The following is a 22,616-nucleotide window of genomic DNA, read 5'->3' on the forward strand; positions in this document are numbered from 1 at the left end:
CCAAGAGAAAGATAGCATCAGTGTTGGGCCTTAAGACTGAAACATTTCTCTATCTGGACAATAGAAATTTCATAGTTTAAGCATAATTATGTTTCATCCTCTATCTCTAAAACTTGAAACTATTGTATTCCTGCTTATTCAAGTATGAACTTCTGAACTTACATTACCAGATCTGCAACATTCACATTTCTGACTGAGGTGAGCAAATATATTAAAATTACTGATGTACTTGTTAAAGTACATCATTCATTATCTTGATATAAAGATACTAAATACTTAAAATCATATTATATTCATATCACTCTTGTTAATGCATTCACATATGAATAAACTGTCAACAGATCTTGTTAGATATGAATCACTAACTCTTTCCTCCTCAGCTGTTGCTTAACTTAAGAATCTGACTGTGGTTCTGTGCATTAGCTCATAACCCCCCTTCCACACTATGAAAGGCACTCATTCATTATTGTCGTTACTCGCATGTCCAGAAGCAAGGGAAATGTGGGCATTGTGACAATGGGGGAAAAGAGTAATGATTTTATGGTCATTAAGTTTTTTTAAAAAAATAACAAGGAACTTCCACTAATTTTTCCAGAATTTACTTTCTACTTATCAGAGGGAGGTCATCCCTCTCAAATTTGACTGAATTTTTTGAGGAGGTAACCAAGTGTGTTGATGAGGGTAGTATAGTTGATGTAAGGAATTCAGCAAAGCCTTTGACACTTACAAAGAAGGCAAATGCCCATAATTTGAAAATTACCTTAGTTGTAGGAGGATGGATGGTGATGACAGAAGGCTGCTTCAGTGACTGGAAACCAATGTCCAGTTGCATATCGCAGGGATCCGTGCTGGGCCCCCAATTATTAATCATTTATGTAAACAACATAGATAACTATATGGGAGTAGGAATAGTAAGTTTAGGGATGACACAGAGATTGGCTGGGTGGTTAACAGTGAAGTTGTGTGTTTTGGGCTACAAGAAGATACAGACGGAATGGTTAAATGGCAGATGGAATTTAATGCTGAAAAGTGAGGTGATTCATTTTGGAAGGAGTATTTTGACAAGAAAGTATTCAATGAACAGCATGTAACCAGCAAGTTCTGAGGAACAAAGGGACCTTGGCATGTCTGTCCATCGATCACTGAAGGCGGAAGGGTATGTTAGTATGGAGTGAAAAAGGCATATGGAGCACTTGCCTTTATAAGTCGAGACATAGATTACAGAAGCAGGAGATCATAGAGTTGTACAGAACTTTTGAGGTCACAGCTAAAGTACTGTGTGCATTTCTGGTTGCCACGTTTTAGGAAGGATATGATTGCGCTGGAGTGGGTGCAGAGAAGATTCGCTGGGGTGTTGCATGAAATGGAACATTTAAATTATGAAGAGAGGTTGGATAGGCTTGGGTTTTCGTTTCGAGCAGAGAAGACTGAGGGGTGACATGATTGAGATGTACAAGATTGAGGGGCATGGATAGGATCAGTCACGAGGAGACAGAATTCATGGTAAGGAGCCAGATGTTAAGGGGGAATGTAAGGAGAAACCCTTGTTATCTAGAAGGTGGTGACAGTCTGAAATACACTGCATGGGAGGGTGATGGAGTTGGTGGGGTGGAGGGTTGCCTCATCTTCTTTAAAAGGTAGCTGGATGAGCATTCAAGGCTATGGGCCAAGTGCTGGTAAATGGGATTAGGTAGACGGGTCAAGTTTTTTTTTCTCTCATTTCAGTGCAGACTAGATGGGCTGAAGGGCCTCTTGTGCACTGAGATATGCTGTGGTGATGACTGTAGAATTGCTGCTCTGATATTGTTACCAACTATTTATTAAAACATATCCAAGTGTAATGAGTAGATTCCGGCAATGGCGATTGTTTTCACTCCAGTCCCTTGTTTTTTCCTTCCTTTTGTGAAGGTGCTGATTCTTAATTGGGATTTCTCTGCACCTGATGTAAGTGATTGTTGTTAGACTTAAATAATGATTTTGTATCTCATAAGTGAAATCATCACATCACATTCCAGCCTGATCTTATTTCTGCCTGACAGCTAATAACATATACTTTCCAGAAAGATTCAGCAGATAGAATTTTGGGGCAGAAGGCCAGGCTGATTCTTGATCATTATTTGAATTTGTTTTAGCTTTGTGATAAGCTAAGATGAATTGGGAAAAGGTACAATAATTTCTCACTTAAAATCTGAGTTACCTTCTCTGAAATCACAACTTTAAGCAGAATGACTTTAAACAAATCAGATTCCAAGAGGAATCGATGGTAAAACCGGAGTTAGGTTGTTTTGGAGGTTTCTCACCCAGAAAAAATACACAATTTGAAATACTGGAAAGTGGGACTCTTTCAAAATAACCTCCCGTGGAGGCAAATATTACCTTCATTAAAATGCCTGCGTTCTGTTCGTGAAATAAATTTTATGTAGAATGTGCTTGGGTGGAATGAGTGTTTTATTTTCTTTCCTCCTGCCCCAACACACACACAATTTTCGGCTTTGTGGAGCATTCAGAAGTCGACGCCTGTGTGCATTTCATGAATATTGTTACTTTAGAGAGTATGTGCTCCTTTTTGTCTCTGGGGCGCTCGAGCAAAATAAAGTTCCTTGCATCAACACAGAGTGGTGAATTACTGCATTCCCACCAAAGAGCATATATTTAAGATCATTACCAAGAGACAGAAGAACATAAGAACATAAGAAATAGGAGCAGGAGTAGGCTATCTAGCCCCTCAAGCCTGCCCCGCCATTCAATAAGATCATGGCTGATCTGTCGTGTCTCAGTTCCACTTTCCCGCCCTCTCCCCATAACCCTTAATCCCCTCGCTTATCAAAAACCCATCAACCCGCGTCTTAAAAATATTTAGCGAGGCAGCCTCCACCACTTCAATGGGCAGAGAATTCCAGAGATTCACCACCCTTTGAGTGAAGAAGTTCCTCCTCAACTCCGTTCTAAACCGCCCCCCCTTTATCTTGAGGCTGTGCCCCCTAGTCCTACTATCCTTTCTGAGCGGGAAGAGTCTCTCCACCTCTATCCTATCCATCCCATTCATCATCTTATATGTCTCAATGAGATCTCCCCTCATTCTTCTAAACTCTTAACGAGTACAAGCCTAGTTTATTCAGCCTCTCCTCATAGCTCAACCCCCTCAACTCCAGCATCAGCCTAGTAAACCTCCTCTGCACTCCCTCCAAGGCCAAAATATCCTTGCGTAAGTGCGGCGACCAAAACTGCACACAGTACTCCAGCTGCGGCCTCACCAGTGCCCTATACAGCTGCAGCAAGACCTCCCTACTTTTATATTCAATCCCCCTTGCTATGAAGGCCAGCATCCCATTCGCCTTCCTGACCACCTGCTGCACCTGCAGGCTGGGTTTTTGCGACTCATGCACAAGGACCCCGAGGTCCCTCTGCACCGTCGCCTGCTGCAGTTTTTCGCCATGTAAGTAATAGTCCTTCCTACCATTATTCCTACCAAAGTGGACCACCTCGCACTTGCCAATATTAAATTCCATTTGCCAGTTCCTGGCCCATTCACCCAGCTTATCTAGATCCTTCTGTAGACTCTCCACGCCCTCCGCGCAATTTGCCGTTCCACCAATCTTGGTGTCATCAGCAAATTTCGACACCATACACTCGGTTCCCTCCTCCAGATCATTTATATGAATGGTAAATAGCTGAGGCCCCAGCACCGACCCCTGGGGCACTCCATTAGTCACCAACTGCCAATCCGAATAGCACCCATTGACCCCCACTCTCTGCCTCCTATTTGACAGCCAATCCCCTATCCATGCTAACACCCTACCCCCAACTCCATACCCCCTTACCTTCTGCAATAACCTCTTGTGAGGTACCTTGTCAAACGCCTTCTGAAAATCAAGAAAGACCATATCCACCGCCCTAGACACATCCTCATAGAACTCCAGTAAATTTGTCAGACATGACTTCCACTTAACGAAACCGTGCTGCGTCTGCTCTATCAAGCAATTCCCCTCAAGATGCCTCGCTATTTCCTCCTTGATGACGGATTCTAACATTTTACCTACAACAGACGTTAAACTAACCGGCCTACAATTCCCTGCCTTTTGCCTGCCACCCTTCTTAAACAACGGCGTAACATTAGCCGTTTTCCAATCTTCCGGCACTCCCCCGGAATCCAGCGACGTTTGGAAAATAACCACCAAGGCATTCACTATCACCTCCGCCATTTCTTTCAGAACCCTTGGATGCATTCCATCCGGTCCTGGGGACTTGTCCACAATTAGTCCCTCCAGTCTGTCGAGCACCGCCTCTCTAGTAACAATAATGTCATTGAGACCCTCCAGTCCTACCACCTTTCCATCGCTAACACCCGGCAAATTATTCACGTCCTCCTCCGTGAAGACCGAAACAAAAAAGTTATTCAAGGCCTCAGCCATTTCCCCATCCCCTACCACTAAGTCCCCCCTCTCATCCTCTAAGGGACCAACGTTCACCCTAGCCAGCCTCTTCCTTTTTATATATTTATAAAAACTCTTGCTATCCTTTTTTATATTAAGCGCTAGCCCAGCTTCATAGTTTATCCTACCCTTCTTTATCTTCTTTGTCAATCTTTGTTGACTTTTAAACCTCTCCCAATCCTCTTCTTGCCCACTATTAGCTACTCTAAATGCCTCCGCTTTTAATTTAACACTTTCCTTCACCTCCTTCGTTATCCACGGCTTATTACCTCTCCTCCTACGGTCCTTTTTGACCATCGGAATAAATTTCTGCTGAGCACCAAGAAAGATCTCCTTAAAGATCCTCCACTGCTCCTCAGCAGACCTACCTTCCAACGCGCTCCCCCAGTCAACATTCGCCAGTTCTTCTCTCATCCTGCCGTACTTCCCTCTGTTCAAACAAAGGACGCGTGTCCGGGAACCCACTTTGTCCTCCTCCATCTGCACCAGAAACTCCACCATACAATGATCACTCTCCCCAAGAGGATCCTTCACCGCAAGTTCCCTAATTCTACCTGCCTCATTACATAGCACCAGATCCAAGATAGCTCGCTCCCTCGTCGGCTCCAACACACACTGTTCGAGGAAACTATCCCGGCAGCATTCCAAGAACTCCTCCTTGAGCCCACCGCGTGCAACATGGGTCGACAAATCAATATGTAGATTGAAATCCCCCATAATTACGGCTGTTCCATTCCTGCACGCCGCACTTATTTGCGCGTTAACAGCCCGCCCCACCTCCAGATCATTATTAGGGAGCCTATAGACGACACCCACCAGCGTCTTCCTCCCTTTGCTGTTCCTAATCTCCACCCACAACGATTCCACTTTCTGCTCTTTGGTTCCTGTATCATCCCTTGCTACCACCCTGATGCTATCCTTAATCAGCAGAGCTACGCACCCCTTCTTTTTCCTCCCGCCTATCCTTCCTAAACACTTAATACCCCTGGACATTCAGCTCCCAGTCCCTGTCACCTTGCAGCCACGTCTCTGTAATGGCCACCAGATCATATCCATTTGTGCTGATCTGCGCCACCAGCTCATCCACTTTATTCCCAATGCTTCGTGCATTTAGATAAAGTGCCTTCATCCCAGCCTTCACCTGGACCCTATTTGCCAGAACGCCACCAACCATACTCACGCCCCCTACTCCCTTTTATTATTGGGACATCCTCGGCCTCTTCCCTTACCTGTACCCTCTCCTTAACTTTAGACCCCGTAATGTCACCTACCCTCGCACCCTCCCCCCCCCTAATTAGTTTAAAGCCCTACCTACAGTCCTATTTACACGATTCGCCAGGACTCTGGTCCCAGCACGGTTCAGACCAACCCCATCCCACCCGAACAGGTCCCACCTACCCCAATACTGATGCCAATGCCCCATAAATTCAAACCCATTCCTGGACATTGTTTGTATGCAGATGTTAATGCAGGGTAAGTTGGTGACATAGTGGTAGTGTTACTGGGCGGTTACTTCAGAAGCCCAGGTTATTGCTCTTTTGCCATGAGTTCAAATCTCATGCAATTGATGGAATTTACATTCAATAATCAATATGGAATTAAAAGCTGAGTCTCAGTAAAGGTTACTATGAAGCTATTGGCAACTGTTCTAAAAGCCCATTGATTCTCTAATGTCCTTTAAGAAAGGAAATCTCCATCCTTATCTGGTTGAGGCTGATTGTTTTTCCAGACCAAATGCCCTCCAAGCAAGCTATTTGCTTGTATCAAACTTCCACAAAAAAAGAATGAAACTGGGCAAACACTCCGATAATGAGTGTGATAGACAAAAGACTGTTTTGATGTTCTTCACTGTTGCTGAGTCAAAATCCTGGCACTGTAATTTGCAGTGACTCATCACCACATTCTCAAGGGAAGTTGCATATGGACAATAAATGCTGGCTCAGCCAGCAACGCCCACATCCCGTGGAAGAATAAAAAAGACATAAAATGCCCTGGAAATAGTGGCAGCTTTTAAAAGGTAAATGGATAAATGTTTGAAAAGGCAAAAAAAACCTTCAGCAGTTTTTTTTTGGGAAAGGTGAAATGAATGGCAAAGTGTCTCTAAAACTGTGTGGTGCTTGAGATAATGATACTCGGAAGAGTGGCAGCCATGTGTACCATCTACAAGATGCACTCCAGGAATTCACCAACTTTCCTTCGGCAGCTTCTTCCAAACCACGACCACTACAATCTAGAAGGACAAGGACAGCAGATACGTGGGATCGCCACCACTTGGAGGTTCCCCCCTGACTTGGAAATATATCGCTGTTCCTTTACTGTTGCTGGGTCAAAATCCTAGTACTCACTCCCAAGCAGCACTAGGTATTTCTACAACTCAGGGACTGTAGTGGTTCAATAAGGCAGCTCACCACCACCACCTGAAGGACAACAAGGGATGGACAGTAAATGCTGCCTAGCCAGCAGCGCCCACATGCTGTAAATCTATATATAAAAAAAATTGCAGCACACCAACTGCTCATGTGACTGAAACAGTTAACAGTATGGAATGTGATTTTTATTCTCCATGTCTTGTTTAATTTTGCAACAAGTTATGCCTCTATCCACCCTGTGGGGAAGCATTTTTAACATGTATTGTATGATTTGCAAACTGCTTAGTAACAAGTATTTTCATTTTTATAGCCCATTTAAAAATCAAAAAATATTTCAGAAGAAGGTTAAAACAATAATACTGACCGTGGCAAGCTGACCCAAGACTTGCTGGAAGAGATGATTTTTAAGAGAGTAGCAGATAAATAGAAAAGAAGGGTTTTTGGGCTGTTTCGGAGATTGTCCTCAAATGGCTGAAATCGCAACCATCCCTGGTGAATGGAAGGACCAGTAGGTCACTGTAAGAACATTGATGGGCAGAGAAAATTTATGACTAATGGAAGTTGCAGCTTTGGAGGCAATTGACTTATTTATTTCTGAAAAAGTGAATTTTAAATTTATTGGAAGAGAAAGGAAGCAACAAGGAGAGTGTGAAAGAAACAGAGCCTGGGAGTAACAAATATGTGGAAGAGGTTTTCACTGGTGCAGGAGTTAAGTGGTCCTGTGTTAGATAGATGTGGAGATTGCTATTCATTTACAGGTCAAACAGAACACCATCCATGGATACTGATTCATTTTGATGTAGTGACGTCACAGACCAGTGAGCAAAGTTTTCAATGACAGCCAAAATGGATAACTTTTGTTTTCCTGCGTTCCCCTAAGAGAAATTTTGACTCATCCATGTTAATGTTTGAATGGTAGTCTGGTGACACTGCTCGTTAAGAGAAAGTTAACTGGTTATATATGGAAGCCATTATTTCATGGTCCTGATGGATGTCACACATCCAGATGTTTGCACATTGTTATAGGGAAGGAATCATTTTTAACAGAAATGCTGATTATAAAATATTTATACAGTTTTTTTTTTCATTTTGATGTATGTCATGTGTACTTTCATTTAATATTGTGCTTAAAACCTAATTTTATCTTATTCTTTAAATTGTATATAAATACTATTGCAGCTGACTATCAGGGAATTTTCAGGACCTGACCTTGAGAATGCTTAGAGACGAAATCAAGAATTTTATAGTCAAAATGGAATTGAAGATGTGGTTAAGAATGACTCAGTGCACATAAATAATATCAATGTTGCCCTTGGGTGGTATCATTAGGAATACAGATCTCTCCTGCGTCTGATATTTGCACCCTTTAAAGGGGAGCCACAATCACAAAAAAGAAAATAAATTTGCTCCTTGGAGTTTTCTAGCCATTGGTTTTTTTATTGAACATCGTGCACGGTTCCACTTCTTGCCTTTGTCTTAATTGCCACTGTTCAAGTTTGAGTGTGGCCTCATCCATATGATGCGCTGTGGAATTGTGAACCCATAAGAAAAGTATGCAGTCCATCTAGCATCAGTCTCAAAGACTGAAGTGAAAAGGACATTTTGTGGAAAATTTTGCATTCTATTAGTGTACAGTCATAGTGCTCCAAAGTATATAAATAGCAAAATTACCTGCAGGGAAAACAGTTCTAATTGATATCGTGACTGAAAACTGAGCTGAGATGCTGTCGATTTTTACAATATCACCTTCACCCCTGCGATCAGTTTTTTTTTCAACTGCTTGATTTTAACTGTTATCTTCCATCCTTGTATCTGTTTAAATTTTTTTTAATGGAATATGTATGCTACTGGTAAGGCCAACATTTGTTGCTCATTCCTAAATGCCCATCTCAAACTTTTTTGGCAAATTGATTATATAGATTTTCAAGATTCCTATTCTGTTAGTTAAAAAGTCAAAGGAAGTGGTACCTGGTTAATTGGGGAGATTTTTACTGTGTTAGTTTGAACTCATTTTCCTGAAGTTGCACTTTGATGGAAGAAAGAAAAGTTTCACTTGGAGTTTGAGTTTCCCTATTTCCAAATAGATCCGTATGAAACTATTCCCCAGGGCCTGATGGGATATACCCCAGAATATTGAGAAAGGCAAGGGAGGAAATTGCTAGGGCCTTGAGAGAAACCTTTGTATCCTCAGTGGCTATTCTCCCATTCCCGGGACCCACTGCGTAGGTCTCAGTGGCTACATCCCCATAGCCAATGTTGTTCCTTTGTTTAAGAAGGGTAACGAGAATAATCCAGCTAATTATAGGCTGGTGAGCCTTACATCAGTGGTAGGGAAATTATCGGAGACGATTCTTCGAGACAGGATTTATTCCCACTTGGAAGTAAGTGGATGTATTAGTGAGAGTTAACATGGTTTTGTGAAGGGGAGGTCGTGTCTCTCTAACTTGAGTTTTTCGAGGAAGTGATGAAAATGATCGATGACGGTAGGACTGTGGACGTTGTCTACATGGACCAGTAAGGCCTTTGACAAGGTCCCTCATGGCAGAAAGTGAAATCGCCAGCAGAAGTGAGCTGGCAAGATGGATACAAAGCTGGCTCGGTCATAGAAGTCAGAGGGTAGCAGGGGAATGGTGCGTTTCTGAATGGAAAGCTGTGACAAGTGGCATTCCTCAGAGATCAGTGCTGTGACTTTTGCTATTTGTAATATATAGAAATGATTTGCAGGAAAATGTAACTGGATTGATTAGTAAGTTTGTGGATGACACAAAGGTTGGTGGATTTGCAAATAGCGATGAGGAGCATCAGAGGACACAGCAGGGGATAGATCGGTTGGAGACTTGGGCGGAGAGATGGTAAATGGAGTTTAATCTGGACAAATGTGAGGCAATGCATTTTGGAAGGTCTAATGCAGATAGGAAATATTCAGTAAATGGCAGAACCCTTAAGAGTATTGATAGGCAGAGGGATCTGGATGTACAGGTGCACAGGTGACTGAAAGTGGCAATGCAGGTGGAGAAGGCAGTCAAGGAGGCAGACGACATGCTTGCCTTCAACAGCCAGGGCACTGAGTTTAAAAATTGGTAAGTCATTTTGCAGCTTTGTAGAAACTTAGTTAGGCTGCACTTGGAATATAGTATTCAGCTCTGGTCGCCACACTACCAGCAGGATGTCGAGGGTACAGAAAAAAATTACCAGGATGTTGGTGGTAGGGAGGACATTAGCTATGAGGAGAGATTGGAGAAACTTGGCTTGTTCTCACTGGAGCAACGGAGGTTGATGGGCAACTTGATAGAAGTCTACGAGATTATGAGAGGCATGGTCAGAGTGGATAGTCAGAAGCTTTTTTCCCAGGGTGAAAGAGTCAGTTACTAGGGGGCACAGGTTTAAGGTGCGAGGAGCAAGGTTTAAAGGAGATGTATGAGTCAGGATTTGTATACAGAGTGGTGGGTGCCTGGAACTTATTACTGGGGTAGGTAATGGAAGCAGATACTTATAGTAACTTTTAAGTGGCGACTTGACAAATACATGCATAGGATGGCAATAGAGGGATATGGTCCGCGAAAGGGTAGGGGGTTTTGGTTAAGTTAGGTGGCATGGTTGGCGCAGGCTCGGAGGCCCAAAGGACCTGTTCCTGTGCTGTAATGTTCTTCATTCTATTCAGGCAGAGAACCACTTCCACTGTCAAGATCCCTATAGAGACTTTGAAGCTTAAAGTTTGCAGTATATTAGAAAAAGAAAGTGAAGTAAGGGCATCTAAATTAAAATTGTAATCTCTCAAGGACTACAGTATAAGTCCTGTTCCCCTTTTATATCCTGATTCCACCCACTACTCCCTTTATAGTTCCGAAGTGTCCAGATTACCAACAACCTGCTGTGGTCCCTCCACGCCGATGCTGCAGTTAAGAAGGTCCACCAATGCCTCTACTTTCTGAGGGGGCTAAGGAAATTTGGTATGTCCGTTGCAACGCTCACCAATTTTTACAGATGCACCATCGAAAGCATCCTTTCTGGATATATCACGGCTTGGTATAGCTCCTGCTCTGACCAAACCGCAAGAAACTACTAATGCAGTCCATCATGCAAACCAGCCTCCCACCCATTGAATTTGTCTACACTTCCTACTGCCTCAAAAGTAGCCGGCACACTGAAGGACTCCATGCTCCTCGGATATACTCTCTTCCACCTTCTTCTGTCTGGAAAAAGATACAAAAGTCTGAGATCGTGTACCAACTGACTCAAGAACAGCTTCTTCACTGCTGCCATCAGACTTTTGAATGGACCTACCGTATGTTAAATTGACCTTTCTCTACACCCTAGCTATGACTATAACACTATATTCTGCACCCACTTCTTTCCTTCTCCCGTCTGTACTCTATGAACAAATATGCTTTGTCTGTGTAGCGTGCAAAATATAATACTTTTTGCGTTATAACAATGCATGTGACAAAAATAAATCAAATTATCTATGTTATGGTTTGCTCAAACATGAGACTGGCAACTCCTTACTTACTGATGCAACAAGGATCAGTTCATAGCGAGTTCTGATCACTGTCATGGAATCATAGATTCCCAACAGTGCAGAAGAGTCTTAGAATTGTTGTGTGGCTCAACACCAGAACGTCACATAGAAAGGTGAAAAATGTCCACTGTTCTAGATACCTGGTACCTCCCTGGTAGTTGTATGCCATGATAAAATTGCAGCTGTTAAATAATTATGTCTGTTAATCTTTACCGATTAGTCTCCAACAGACCCAGACTTGAGGTGGGGAAAATTTAGGTTATTCCATGGGTCCAAAGTCACTTGTCACTCATTCCAAACATGTACATGTCTTAAATTATTCAGTGAATCCCAAATATAAATTTTGAAACAATTCTATCTGATTTGTACTTATTATAAGTCATAATTTAAGAATCATACTGCCAAATGATGGTTAAAGGTTAATATTGGTACAATTTTCAATTACTCCAAGTCAATACCATAGTTATACTCCACATAAGCCCTTTCTTTAGGTCAGTGAAATGCTCTTACCTTCAACCCAAGAGCTCCTGTTTAAAGGATTTGATTACATAATCTGTGTTGACAACTTCAGTGCAATGTTGAGGGAGTGCTACAGTGCTGGAAGTACCTTTGGATGAAGTGTTGAATCAAGACTCTACATGCCCTCTTGGATAAGCATTATAGAATCTGTATCATTAATTGAGGAAGAGCAGGCATGCTCTCAGTATCTTGGTCAATATTCATCCTTCAATCAACACTACTAAAGGAGATAACAGAAGTCATGGGAAACAGAATCTAATGAAAGTGATAATCTTTCAAGGTGATTAATATTAGTAAAGGAAAAATACCAGAGAAATTAATGGGACTACAAGCTCACAAATCCCCTGGTTCTAAAAGGAGGTGGCTGCATGTTGGACTGGTTGTGGACTTCCAAAGTTCCCTGAATATTGGAGCAGTGGATTATAAGGTAACAAATCCACTATTCAAGAAAGGAGCGAGAGACAAAACAGAGAACAAGAAGCTAGCTAGCCTGACAGTTATTTGGGAAATGCTGGAATCCATTATTGAGTAAGTGGTAGCAGAGCATGTAGAAAATTAGAATGTGATTCGACAGAGCCAGCATGGTTCCATGAAAGGGAAATTATGTTCGAAAAATCGAATAGTTCTTTTTGAGGATGTGATGAGCCACGTTGATAAAGAAGAATCAGTGCATTTAAGTTTGAAGTTTTACTTATTAGTGTCACATGCAGACTTATATTAACAGTGCAGTAAGATTACTGTGAAAATCCTGTAGTCACCACATTGTTTGGTGTACATCGAGAGAGAATTTAGCGTGGCCAGTGCACCTTATCAGCACGTCTTTTGGTCTGAGAGGGGAAACCGGAGCACTGGAGGAAATCCACGCAGACACAGAGAGAATGTACAGACTCTGCACAGACAGTGACCCAACCTGGGTCTTTGGCATTGAGAGGTAGCAGTGCTAACCACTGTGCTGCTGTGATGTAACACATTTCAAAACATGTTTGAGAGGGTACCACACAAAAGGTTATTGCACAAGATACAGATTTATGGGATTGGGGTAATATATTAGTATGGGGAGAGGATTGGTTGAAGGATGCAAACAGAGTGGCAATAAATTGGTAATCTTTAGATTGGCAAGCCATTAATATTTGGTATTGGAAAGGTTAATACTGCGGCCTTCTAATTATAACAATCAATTTGGATGAAGGGACTCAGTGTAATTTGTTTGCTGATGATACAAAGTTAGATGAGAGACTAAGGTGTTATAAAGACAAAGTTTGCAAAAGAGATATTAATTGAATGGGCAAGAAGGACATCTTGCTGCATGTACTTGTACAGGGCTTTGTTGAGGAAGCATCTTAAATACTATGTGCAGTTTTGGTCTCCATACCAAAGGAAGAATATACTTCAGAGTGTGCATGATAAAGGTTCACTAGATTAATTCCTGGGCTGAGGGTATTGACCTTTGAAGAGTGGTTGAATAAAATGGACCTATAATCTGGAGTTCAGAACACTCAGATACGAGTTCCTGTGAGAATTTGACATGGTAGATGCTGTTTCTATGTCTAGAATTATTCTCAGGATAGGGGTTAGCCGTTTTGGTCTGAGATGAAGAGAATTTTTATTTCACTTGGACGTATATCTTTGGAACTCTGTTGCCCAGAGGGCTAAGGATGCTTAATTACTGCAGCACAGTGGTCTCACAGCAGCAGAGACCCTGATTCAATTCTGGCCTCTGATGACTGTGTGGAATTTGCATGTTTTCCCTGCATCTGTGCAGGTTCGCTCAGGGTGCTCTGCTTTCCAAGTCCAAGAATTTGTGGGTTAGGTTAATTGATCAAACTAAATTGCCTCTTTGTGTCCCAATATTTGAAGGTTAGAGGTAATGACAGGATAAATACATGGGGCTATGGAGATAGGGTCTGGGTAAGATTTTAAAGTTTATTTATTAGTGTCACAAGTAGGCTTACATTAACATTGTGATGAAGCTCTTGTGAAAATCCCCTAATTGCCGCATTCTAGCGCCTGTTTCGATACACTTTAGCATGGTCAATGATCTAACCAGCATGTCTTTTGGACTGTGGGAGGAAACCAGAGCACCCTGAGAAAACTCACGGGGAGAACGTACAGACTCTGCATAGATGGTGACCCAAGCCGGGAATTGAACACAGGTCCCTGGTGCTGTGAGACAGCAGTGCGAACCACTGTGCCACCGTACTGCCCTTCTCTGCTCTGTCAGAGAGTTGGTGCAGGCTCACTGGGCTAAATGGCCTCCTTCTGTACTGTGGGGATTCTTTAATTCTATACTCAAGGCTGAAATCAATATATTTTTGAATTTTAAGGGGATTAAGCATCATAATGTTTGGGCGTGAAAGAAGAGTTGCAGTAAAAAGTTGGCCTCAATCATAATGAATGGCCAAGAAGCTCAAGGAACTGTGTGACCAGTTGCTGCTGCTTATGTTCTTATTGTCTGATGACTTACCTAATTTGTGGGATCTTGATATGTTTAGATTGATGGCTGTGTTTTCCAGTATTAAATTTCAAAAGTACTTGATTGGCTGTGAAATGTTTTGGGGTGAGGATGTAATAAGTGCTATATAAATGGCAAGTTTTTTTTCTTATTTTCTGGTTATAATAAGCACTGTACTCTCACTTAGATATTAGAAAAACATAGATTCAATTAGAGTTTAGAGTTGAGTCTTTGTTTTTGTGGAACTTAATGTTCTATCACTGGTTGGAAATGAAATATGCGTCGTGTGACTGAATAGTTTGAATAGAAATTTAGAACAGAAAAATTAGCAGATCTACCATTTTATTTTCTTTGAGCCGCATCTGCTTTTTCTTCATTTACCTTTTTATCCATTTCAATGAAAATGAAGGATCAACCTTCAACGATTGCTTGTGTTAGAGGATTCTATACTCTTAACTACTTTCCCTTCAATTGTGTATTAATAATTATTCAGTTTCTGTTTTGTGTGTTATAAAGAAGCCCAACAATGCCATAGAGCACAAATATAAAACACGTGTGCCAGAAGTAATACATTTCATGTTTGCTTTCTTACAGATCTTTCCAGTACACATCATCCGACAGGTCAGTGTGCATTATTTTATCTTCTGATGTGAGTTTTGGATTCTATTTTGTTACTGGAATATAAGTAAAAATTATTAATGCATGCACTACTTCATATAGGTAAAGTATTGCTACTTTAAATTCATCACCTGAAATTGTATTACTGTCACTCACTCTGACACAACACTAGAAAGATTTACTGGGTTGCTACCTGGACTTGATGGTTTGAGTTAGAAGGAGAGGCTGGATGGACTGGAACTTTTTTCTCTGCAGTATAGGGGGCTTAGGAGTGCTTTTATAGAGGTCTATAAAATAGTGAGGGACATAGATCAGCGAGAAAGTCAATATCTTTTCCCAAAAATAGGGGACTGTAAAAGTAGAGGGCATAGGTTTAAAGTGAGAGGGGAGAGATACAAAAAGTGTCCAGAAGGACACTTTTTTCACACACAGGGCTGATGAATGTCTGGAATAAGCTGCCAGAGGTAGTAGTAGAGGCGGGTACAATTTTGTCTTTTAAAAAGCGTTTAGACAGTTACATGCGTAAAATGATTGTGGAGGGACATGGGCCAAACACGAGCAATTGGGAGTATCTTAGTGGCTTAAAGAAAAAGGGGTGGCATGGACAAGTTGGGCCAAAGGGCCTGTTTCCATGCTGTAAACCTCTACGATTCTAACACTAAGTGATATTTTGGTACGGTGAGGAATGGCATCCACTATTTATTGTTTTTGTTATTGTTCAGAGTAGTTGAAAATTTCAGTATTTGTTTTAGACTATCTACAGATAGTGTTTTTTTTAAAGATAGGTGATACTTGGCATGGATTTTCTGACCTTTACACTTGTCTGTCACGTTTGCCTGTCACAGTATGCTGTCTGTGTTCTGCATGGAGGGTATGAAAAGAGAGTAAGATGCCAGCCATTGAAATGAATGGAGAAATTCCATGAAGAGGACATTTTAAATTTGAATTTTTGACTTCACAGTGAAGTTAATATTGTGATCTGAGGTCACGCTTGAATCTTGATTCAAGGAAAGAGGTGGCACAGACTCAGCCAAATTGTCCCCTTCTAGGCTGTAAATCTCTATGACACTTGTAAACAAGCTGTTGAATCTGCAGTGTGAAGACTAGTAACGAAGCTTGATGACACCGTTACTTTGGAAAAATAATAATGCAAACAAGAGGTTATCGTATTTGGATGTTTGAGTGAGAAAAGAGAAAATGCAAAATCGCTTCATACTAGAAAAGTAAATGGAGGAGCCACTCTGTTGAAGCCAATCTCTGCAATGTATTATTTCATGGAATAAATAAAGGAAGTTTGTGAAGGATGTAAACTTCCTTTGTACAGTGGTGAAGTCATCACTTTACAGGATGAAGGATATGATACGGAGGAAATTTGAGGTTTATTAATATGTTTAGTAGCCTTGCTCTTCTTTGCAAAGGGAAATCTTTTCAACTGCATGGAATGCCAGAGATGAAATTGACAAGAAGTGAACAGTACTTGAATAGTGGTATGTAGCCTGGATACTTGATCTAAACAAACCTTTGGTTGCATGGGGCAGGATGTCTGGGGTGCAGGATTTGCTTCCTTTTATTTCCTTTTCTGTCTCATAATTATAGTCGCACGGTGGTTAGCACTACTGCCTCACAGCACCAGGGACCTGGGTTTAATTCCTGGCTTGAGTCACTGTCTTTATGGAGTCTGCACTTTCTCCCCATGTCTGCATAGGCTTCCCCTCTGTCTGAAAGACGTGCTGATGAGATGCATTGGCCATACTAAATTCTCTCTCAATGTAGCCGAACAGGCGCCAGAGTGTGGCAGCTAGGGAATTTTCACAGTAACATCATTGCAGTGATAATGGAAGCCTACTTGTGACACTAAACTTTAAACTTGATGTTGTGACTTCAGGCGTGATGCAGTTTGATGGACAAGTTGTTGCCGTTTTGAATGATTGGGTGCAAGTTTTTCTCAGTTATTAATGTCAATGCAACTGTGCTTCAAGGAGAGCTTCAAAGTGTTCTTGAAGTGTTTTCTTTGCCTTCCCCTGGAATGCTAGCCTTTTGAGGTTGAGTAAACCAGACTTGATCAGGGAGGTTTTTTTTGGCGATTTGGACGCGATGATAAGTCCAAAGAAATTGATGTAGGAGTTTTTCCTGAACCCTAGTGGAGCTGGTTTCAAGAAAGATACTTATGTTAGGTTGATAGTCCTCCCAAAGACCCTTGAGGATACAGCAGAGATTTTACTGATGAAATTTTCTCATGCTCTTCTGTTTTACAAGTATGTTACATGGACTGGTGAATTGTAGTAATTTGTAGAGGCAGAGGAGAGACCAAATTGAAGTGTATAAAATTATGAGAAGTCTAGATAAAGTGAATAACAAAGTCCTGTTCCCCTTGGTTGAGGGGGCAGGAGGAAGTCTGTAACATGGGTGTATAGATTTAAATTAAGGGGATGCAGAGCCCTCATAATATTTAAAATGTAGTTAAGTGCCTCGGAAAAGCAGCCAGCATAGTTAAGGACCCCACGCACCCCGTACATTCTCTCTTCCACTTTCTTCTGTTGGGAAAAAGGTACAAAAATCTGAGGACATGCACCAACCAACTCCAGAATGGCTTCTTCCCTGCTGCCATCTGACTTTTAAATGGACTTACCTTGCATTAAGTTGATCTTTTACTACACCCTAGCTATGACTGTAACACTACATCTGCACCCTCTCCTTTTCTTCTCTATGTATGGTATATTTTAATCTGTGTAGTGCGGATGAAACAATACTTTTCACTCTATACTAATACATGCAATAATAATAAATCAAATCAAAATCAAATCAAGTGCCTTAACCTACAAGGTTACAGACAAAAAACTAGAAAGTAAGGCTAGGTTGGATGGCTGTTTTATTGGGCTGAATGGCTTCCTTCCATGCTCTGTGCACTAGGAATCCTGTTGACTTTGTTGTCCACCACTCACTATAAGAGGCCAAGTTAGCGCAACTGATCTGCTATTTGATCTTCTTGTTAATGCTCGTCTTCTGAGAGAGGTGCCTATCAAGTATCAGAAGTGTTCAATGTATTCCAGAGTCTTAGTTTTGTCATATTTGCAAGGTGAAATATTTGGCTTACTGGTGTGATTTAATAAAAGCGAAGTGCTGGAAATACTCAGCAGGTCTGGCAGCATCTGTGGAGAGAGAAAAGGATTTAATGTTTCAAATTGAATGTGACTTTTCCAGACCTGAGGAGAGTTAGAAATGTAATGGATTGTATGCTCTTGAAAGGGGAAGTGAGAGGAAGAACAAAAGGCAAGATCTGGAATAGGGTAGAGAGTGGGAGAGATTAAATAGCTAAAATGTCATGATACTTGTAGTAAAGAAATAAAATATTAGTCCAGAGTGAGTGTTAATAGCTGAATAAGGAACTGTTTGAAAGCAAAAACATGGAATCAAGAATAGATTGGCAATTGGAAAAATAAACAAATCAGAATTGAGGGCAGAATTTATGGTCTGAAGTTGCTGAATTCAATATTGAGCCTAGAAGGCTTTTAATTGCCGAATTGGAAGATGACAATCTGTTTGCTGTACCTTGGATTAAGCTTCATTGGAACATTATAGAAGGCTGAGGACAGGAATGTGAGGGTGAGAATGAAGTGGTGAATTAAAGTGGCAAGCAATTGAAAGGTTAGGGTTATGCCTGCGGACTCGGAGAGGGTGTTCTACAAAGTGGTCACCCAGTCTGAGTTTGGTCTCAGGTTAAAGGCACTTTATAAATAGGAGTTGTTGCTGACTTAAGTATTATTCAGAATACTGTAATGATCAGTAAGTTTCCTTCTAAGCTCCAAACTCTTTTGTGTTACAATTTGTTGTTTAAAAGATTCCCGATTGATTGTAAGAATGTAAGAAAAAACATCAAATTGCCAACTTTCTATTTCACCGGCAAAAGGCCTGTGCTGAAAATTACAGATTCCCAAGCTGACATCTGTTGTAAATCCTCAGTCAATTTGGTATGAGTTATACTATTGGGAAGTAATTAATTGTGTAAGTGTGCAATTTGGCGCCTGCCAGCTAGGTAAAATTTAGGCCTTCCAGCATACCCTCTTTGAACTAATATTTCATCTGCAGTTCAGGCAGACCTTGATGATACTTCCAACCACCAGCCTTGCTGAGATTTCAGCCTTCATCAGCCCTGGCAATGTAAGAACTAAACCTGATGAAAAAAGCCCAACTCCCCAATTTGACCATCACCACCTCTGACTATTACAATTAAAGCCTGTCCTCTTGGGTGCATTTCCAGTTTCAATCTATCCTCTGACTATCAACCATCCTGTCAAACATCATTTTGATACACCTTGCACCACGCAGCCCCCACATCCAAACCCAACCCAACAACAGTAATTCCCACCTCTTCACTGACTGTATTTCTCTTTCCCAATGTCTCTATCTTCTACTTATGCTTCCCTTTCTTTGATACTCTCTTGCATTCCCTTTCATTGCCCTTACCTTTCTAATTTTCCTATTTCTTTTCTACCTCCCACGTTTCTTTCCCTGTCTCCTCATTGTTTCCCTGTTGATCACCTCTGCTTCTTTTTTGTCTCACCCTCTCCATTTCCCTTTCCATCCCACTTCCTTTCACTCTTCTGTTGCACGCCATGATTAATGTGCAGATTGCTCAGTTGTCACAAGGAAGCGTTATCCCTTGAATTGCAAATTGGCACAAGTTTAGACGATTTGTCGTTCCTGTTATTTGCTTTGTAAGCAACATCTTGTGGTTAACCTCCCCACGAGTTTCTCAAAATAGTTGCATTTACAAAATAATTGCTATTTAAATCTGCCAGAAAGTTAAATCTAGGAATTAAAATTGTAATGAAAAACAGAAAATCGGGAAATACTCAGCAAATCAAGCAGCATCTATGGAGAGACAGAGTTAATGTTTCAAGTTGATGACCTTGCACCAGTATTGGTAAAATGTGCCAATTTGTTGGCTCGCCTTCTTGGTATCAGGAATCATGCCAGAGAAGGACAAGGGAGAGATTGGAGAAATATAATATGGAAAAATATATTCATATATAATATATACAATATATATATACTTAATTGTTTAAACAAAAATTATAATTAAGATCGATTTTTAAATTGGATCTCTGCTGTATTTTTGATGCTGGGAACATTTTCTCAAAATTTTTTCAGAAAAATCTTTGGAGAGTGCATAAAGTTCTATTGTTACTAATATGAAAGTACAGTAAGTAATTTGTGTATTTGCCAATAGTCAGTTGACAATGGTACTTAGAGGTTAGAGAGCAGTCCCCTAATATGCCATTTGGAACCAGGTGTTGTGCATTGATTTGGGAGAAATAGAATGGGGTCTCAGGAAGAAACTTAATGAAGATTTTGCACAAGCTACCTGACTTCAGTATATATTCAGCAACGTTGTAAGAGAAGCATTGAGATACATAATAAGAACATAAGAACATAAGAAATAGGAGCAGGAGTAGGCCAACCAGCCCTTTGAGCCTGCCCCGCCATTCAATAAGATCATGGCTGATCTGTCTTGGCTCAGTTCCACATTCCCGCCCTCTCCCCATAACCCTTAATCCCCTCTCTTATCAAAAACCCATCAACCCGCGTCTTAAAAATATTTAGCGAGGTAACCTCCACCACTTCAACGGGCAGAGAATTCCAGAGATTCACCACCCTTTGAGTGAAGAAGTTCCTCCTCAACTCCGTTCTAAACCGCCCCCCCTTTATCTTGAGGCTGTGCCCCCTAGACCTACTGTCCTTTCTGAGCGTGAAGAGTCTCTCCACCTCTATCCTATCCATCCCATTCATCATCTTATATGTCTCAATGAGATCTCCCCTCATTCTTCTAAACTCTAACGAGTACAAGCCTAATTTATTCAGCCTCTCCTCATAGCTCAACCCCCTCAACTCCGGCATCAGCCTAGTAAACCTCCTCTGCACTCCCTCCAAGGCCAAAATATCCTTGCGTAAGTACAGCGCCCAAAATTGCACACAGTACTCCAGCTGCGGCCTCACCAATGCCCTATACAGCCGCAGCAAGACCTCCCTACTTTTATATTCAATCCCCCTCGCTATGAAGGCCAGCATCCCATTCGCCTTCCTGACCACCTGCTGCACCTGCAGGCTGGGTTTTTGCGACTCATGCACAAGGACCCCGAGGTCCCTCTGCACCGTCGCCTGCTGCAGTTTTTCTCCACGTAAGTAATAATCCTTCCTACCATTATTCCTACCAAAGTGGACCACCTCGCACTTGCCAACATTAAATTCCATCTGCCATTTCCTGGCCCATTCGCCCAGCCTATCTAGATCCTTCTGCAGACTCTCCACGCCCTCCGCACAATTTGCCTTTCCACCAATTTTGGTGTCATCAGCAAATTTCGACACCCTACACTTGGTTCCCTCCTCCAGATCATCTATATAAATGGTAAATAGCTGAGGCCCCAGCACCGACCCCTGGGGCACTCCACTAGTCACTATCCGCCAATCCGAATAGCACCCATTGAGCCCCACTCTCTGCCTCCTATTTGACAACCAGTCCTCTATCCACGCTAACACCCTACCCCCAACTCCATGCCCCCTGACCTTCTGCAATAACCTCTTGTGAGGTACCTTGTCAAACGCCTTCTGAAAATCAAGAAAGACCACATCCACCGGCTCTCCTCTATCCACCGCCCTAGACACATCCTCATAGAACTCCAGTAAATTTGTCAGACACGACTTCCCTTTAACGAAACCGTGCTGCGTCTGCTCTATCAAGCAGTTCCCCTCAAGATGCCTCGCTATTTCCTCCTTGATGACGGATTCTAACATTTTACCTACAACAGACGTTAAACTAACAGGCCTATAATTCCCCACCTTTTGCCTGGCACCCTTCTTAAACAACGGCGTAACATTAGCCGTTTTCCAATCTTCCGGCACTTCCCCGGAATCCAGCAACGTCTGGAAAATACCCACAAGGCATCCACTATCACCTCCGCCATTTCTTTCAGGACCCTCGGATGCATTCCATCCGGTCCTGGGGACTTGTCCACAATCAGCCCCTCCAGTCTGCCGAGCACCACCACCTCTCTAGTAACAGTAATGTCGTTAAGACCCTCCAGTCCTACCACCTTTCCATCTCTAACACCCGGCAAATTATTCACGTCCTCCTCTGTGAAGACCGAAACAAAAAAGTTATTCAAGACCTCAGCCATTTCCCCATCCCCTACCACTAAGTCCCCCTTCTCATCCCCTAAGGGACCAACGTTCACCCTAGCCAGCCTCTTCCTCTTTATATATTTATAAAAACTCTTGCTATCCTTTTTTATATTAAGCGCTAGCCCAGCTTCATAGTTTCTCCTACCCTTATTTATCAACTTCTTTGTCAATCTTTGTTGACATTTAAACCTCTCCCAATCCTCTTCTCGCCCACTACTCTTAGCTACTCTAAACGCCTCCGCTTTTAACTTAACACTTTCCTTCACCTCCTTCGTTATCCATGGCTTATTACCTCTCCTCCTACGGTCCTTTTTGACCATCGGAATAAATTTCTGCTGAGCACCAAGAAAGATCTCCTTAAAGATCCTCCACTGCTCCTCAGCAGACCTACCTTCCAACGCGCTCCCCCAGTCCACGTTCGCCAATTCTTCTCTCATCCTACCGTACTCCCCTCTGTTCAAACAAAGGACGCGTGTCCGGGAACCCACTTTGTCCTCCTCCATCTGCACCAGAAACTCCACCATACA

At 41.9% G+C, this 22,616-nt stretch overlaps 1 protein-coding gene across 4 annotated transcripts in view; it reads left to right on the top strand.

Annotated features, from left to right (window-relative positions):
- Positions 1-22,616, top strand: part of LOC145346825 (focal adhesion kinase 1) — a 572,567-nt gene that overhangs the window by 158,878 nt on the left and 391,073 nt on the right. For all 4 annotated transcript variants that reach the window (XM_080194620.1, XM_080194613.1, XM_080194612.1 and 1 more), the window contains exon 2: positions 14,887-14,913. Coding sequence is in view for 1 of the 4 variants with exons in the window: in XM_080194613.1 (XP_080050739.1) it covers positions 14,887-14,913 (27 nt within the window). In the remaining 3 variants the exon portion in view is untranslated. The remainder of the gene's footprint in view (positions 1-14,886; positions 14,914-22,616) is intronic.

This window comes from Carcharhinus amblyrhynchos, chromosome 8, assembly GCF_965287045.1.
Source record: "Carcharhinus amblyrhynchos chromosome 8, sCarAmb.v2.hapA, whole genome shotgun sequence".
NCBI lineage: Eukaryota > Metazoa > Chordata > Chondrichthyes > Carcharhiniformes > Carcharhinidae > Carcharhinus > Carcharhinus amblyrhynchos.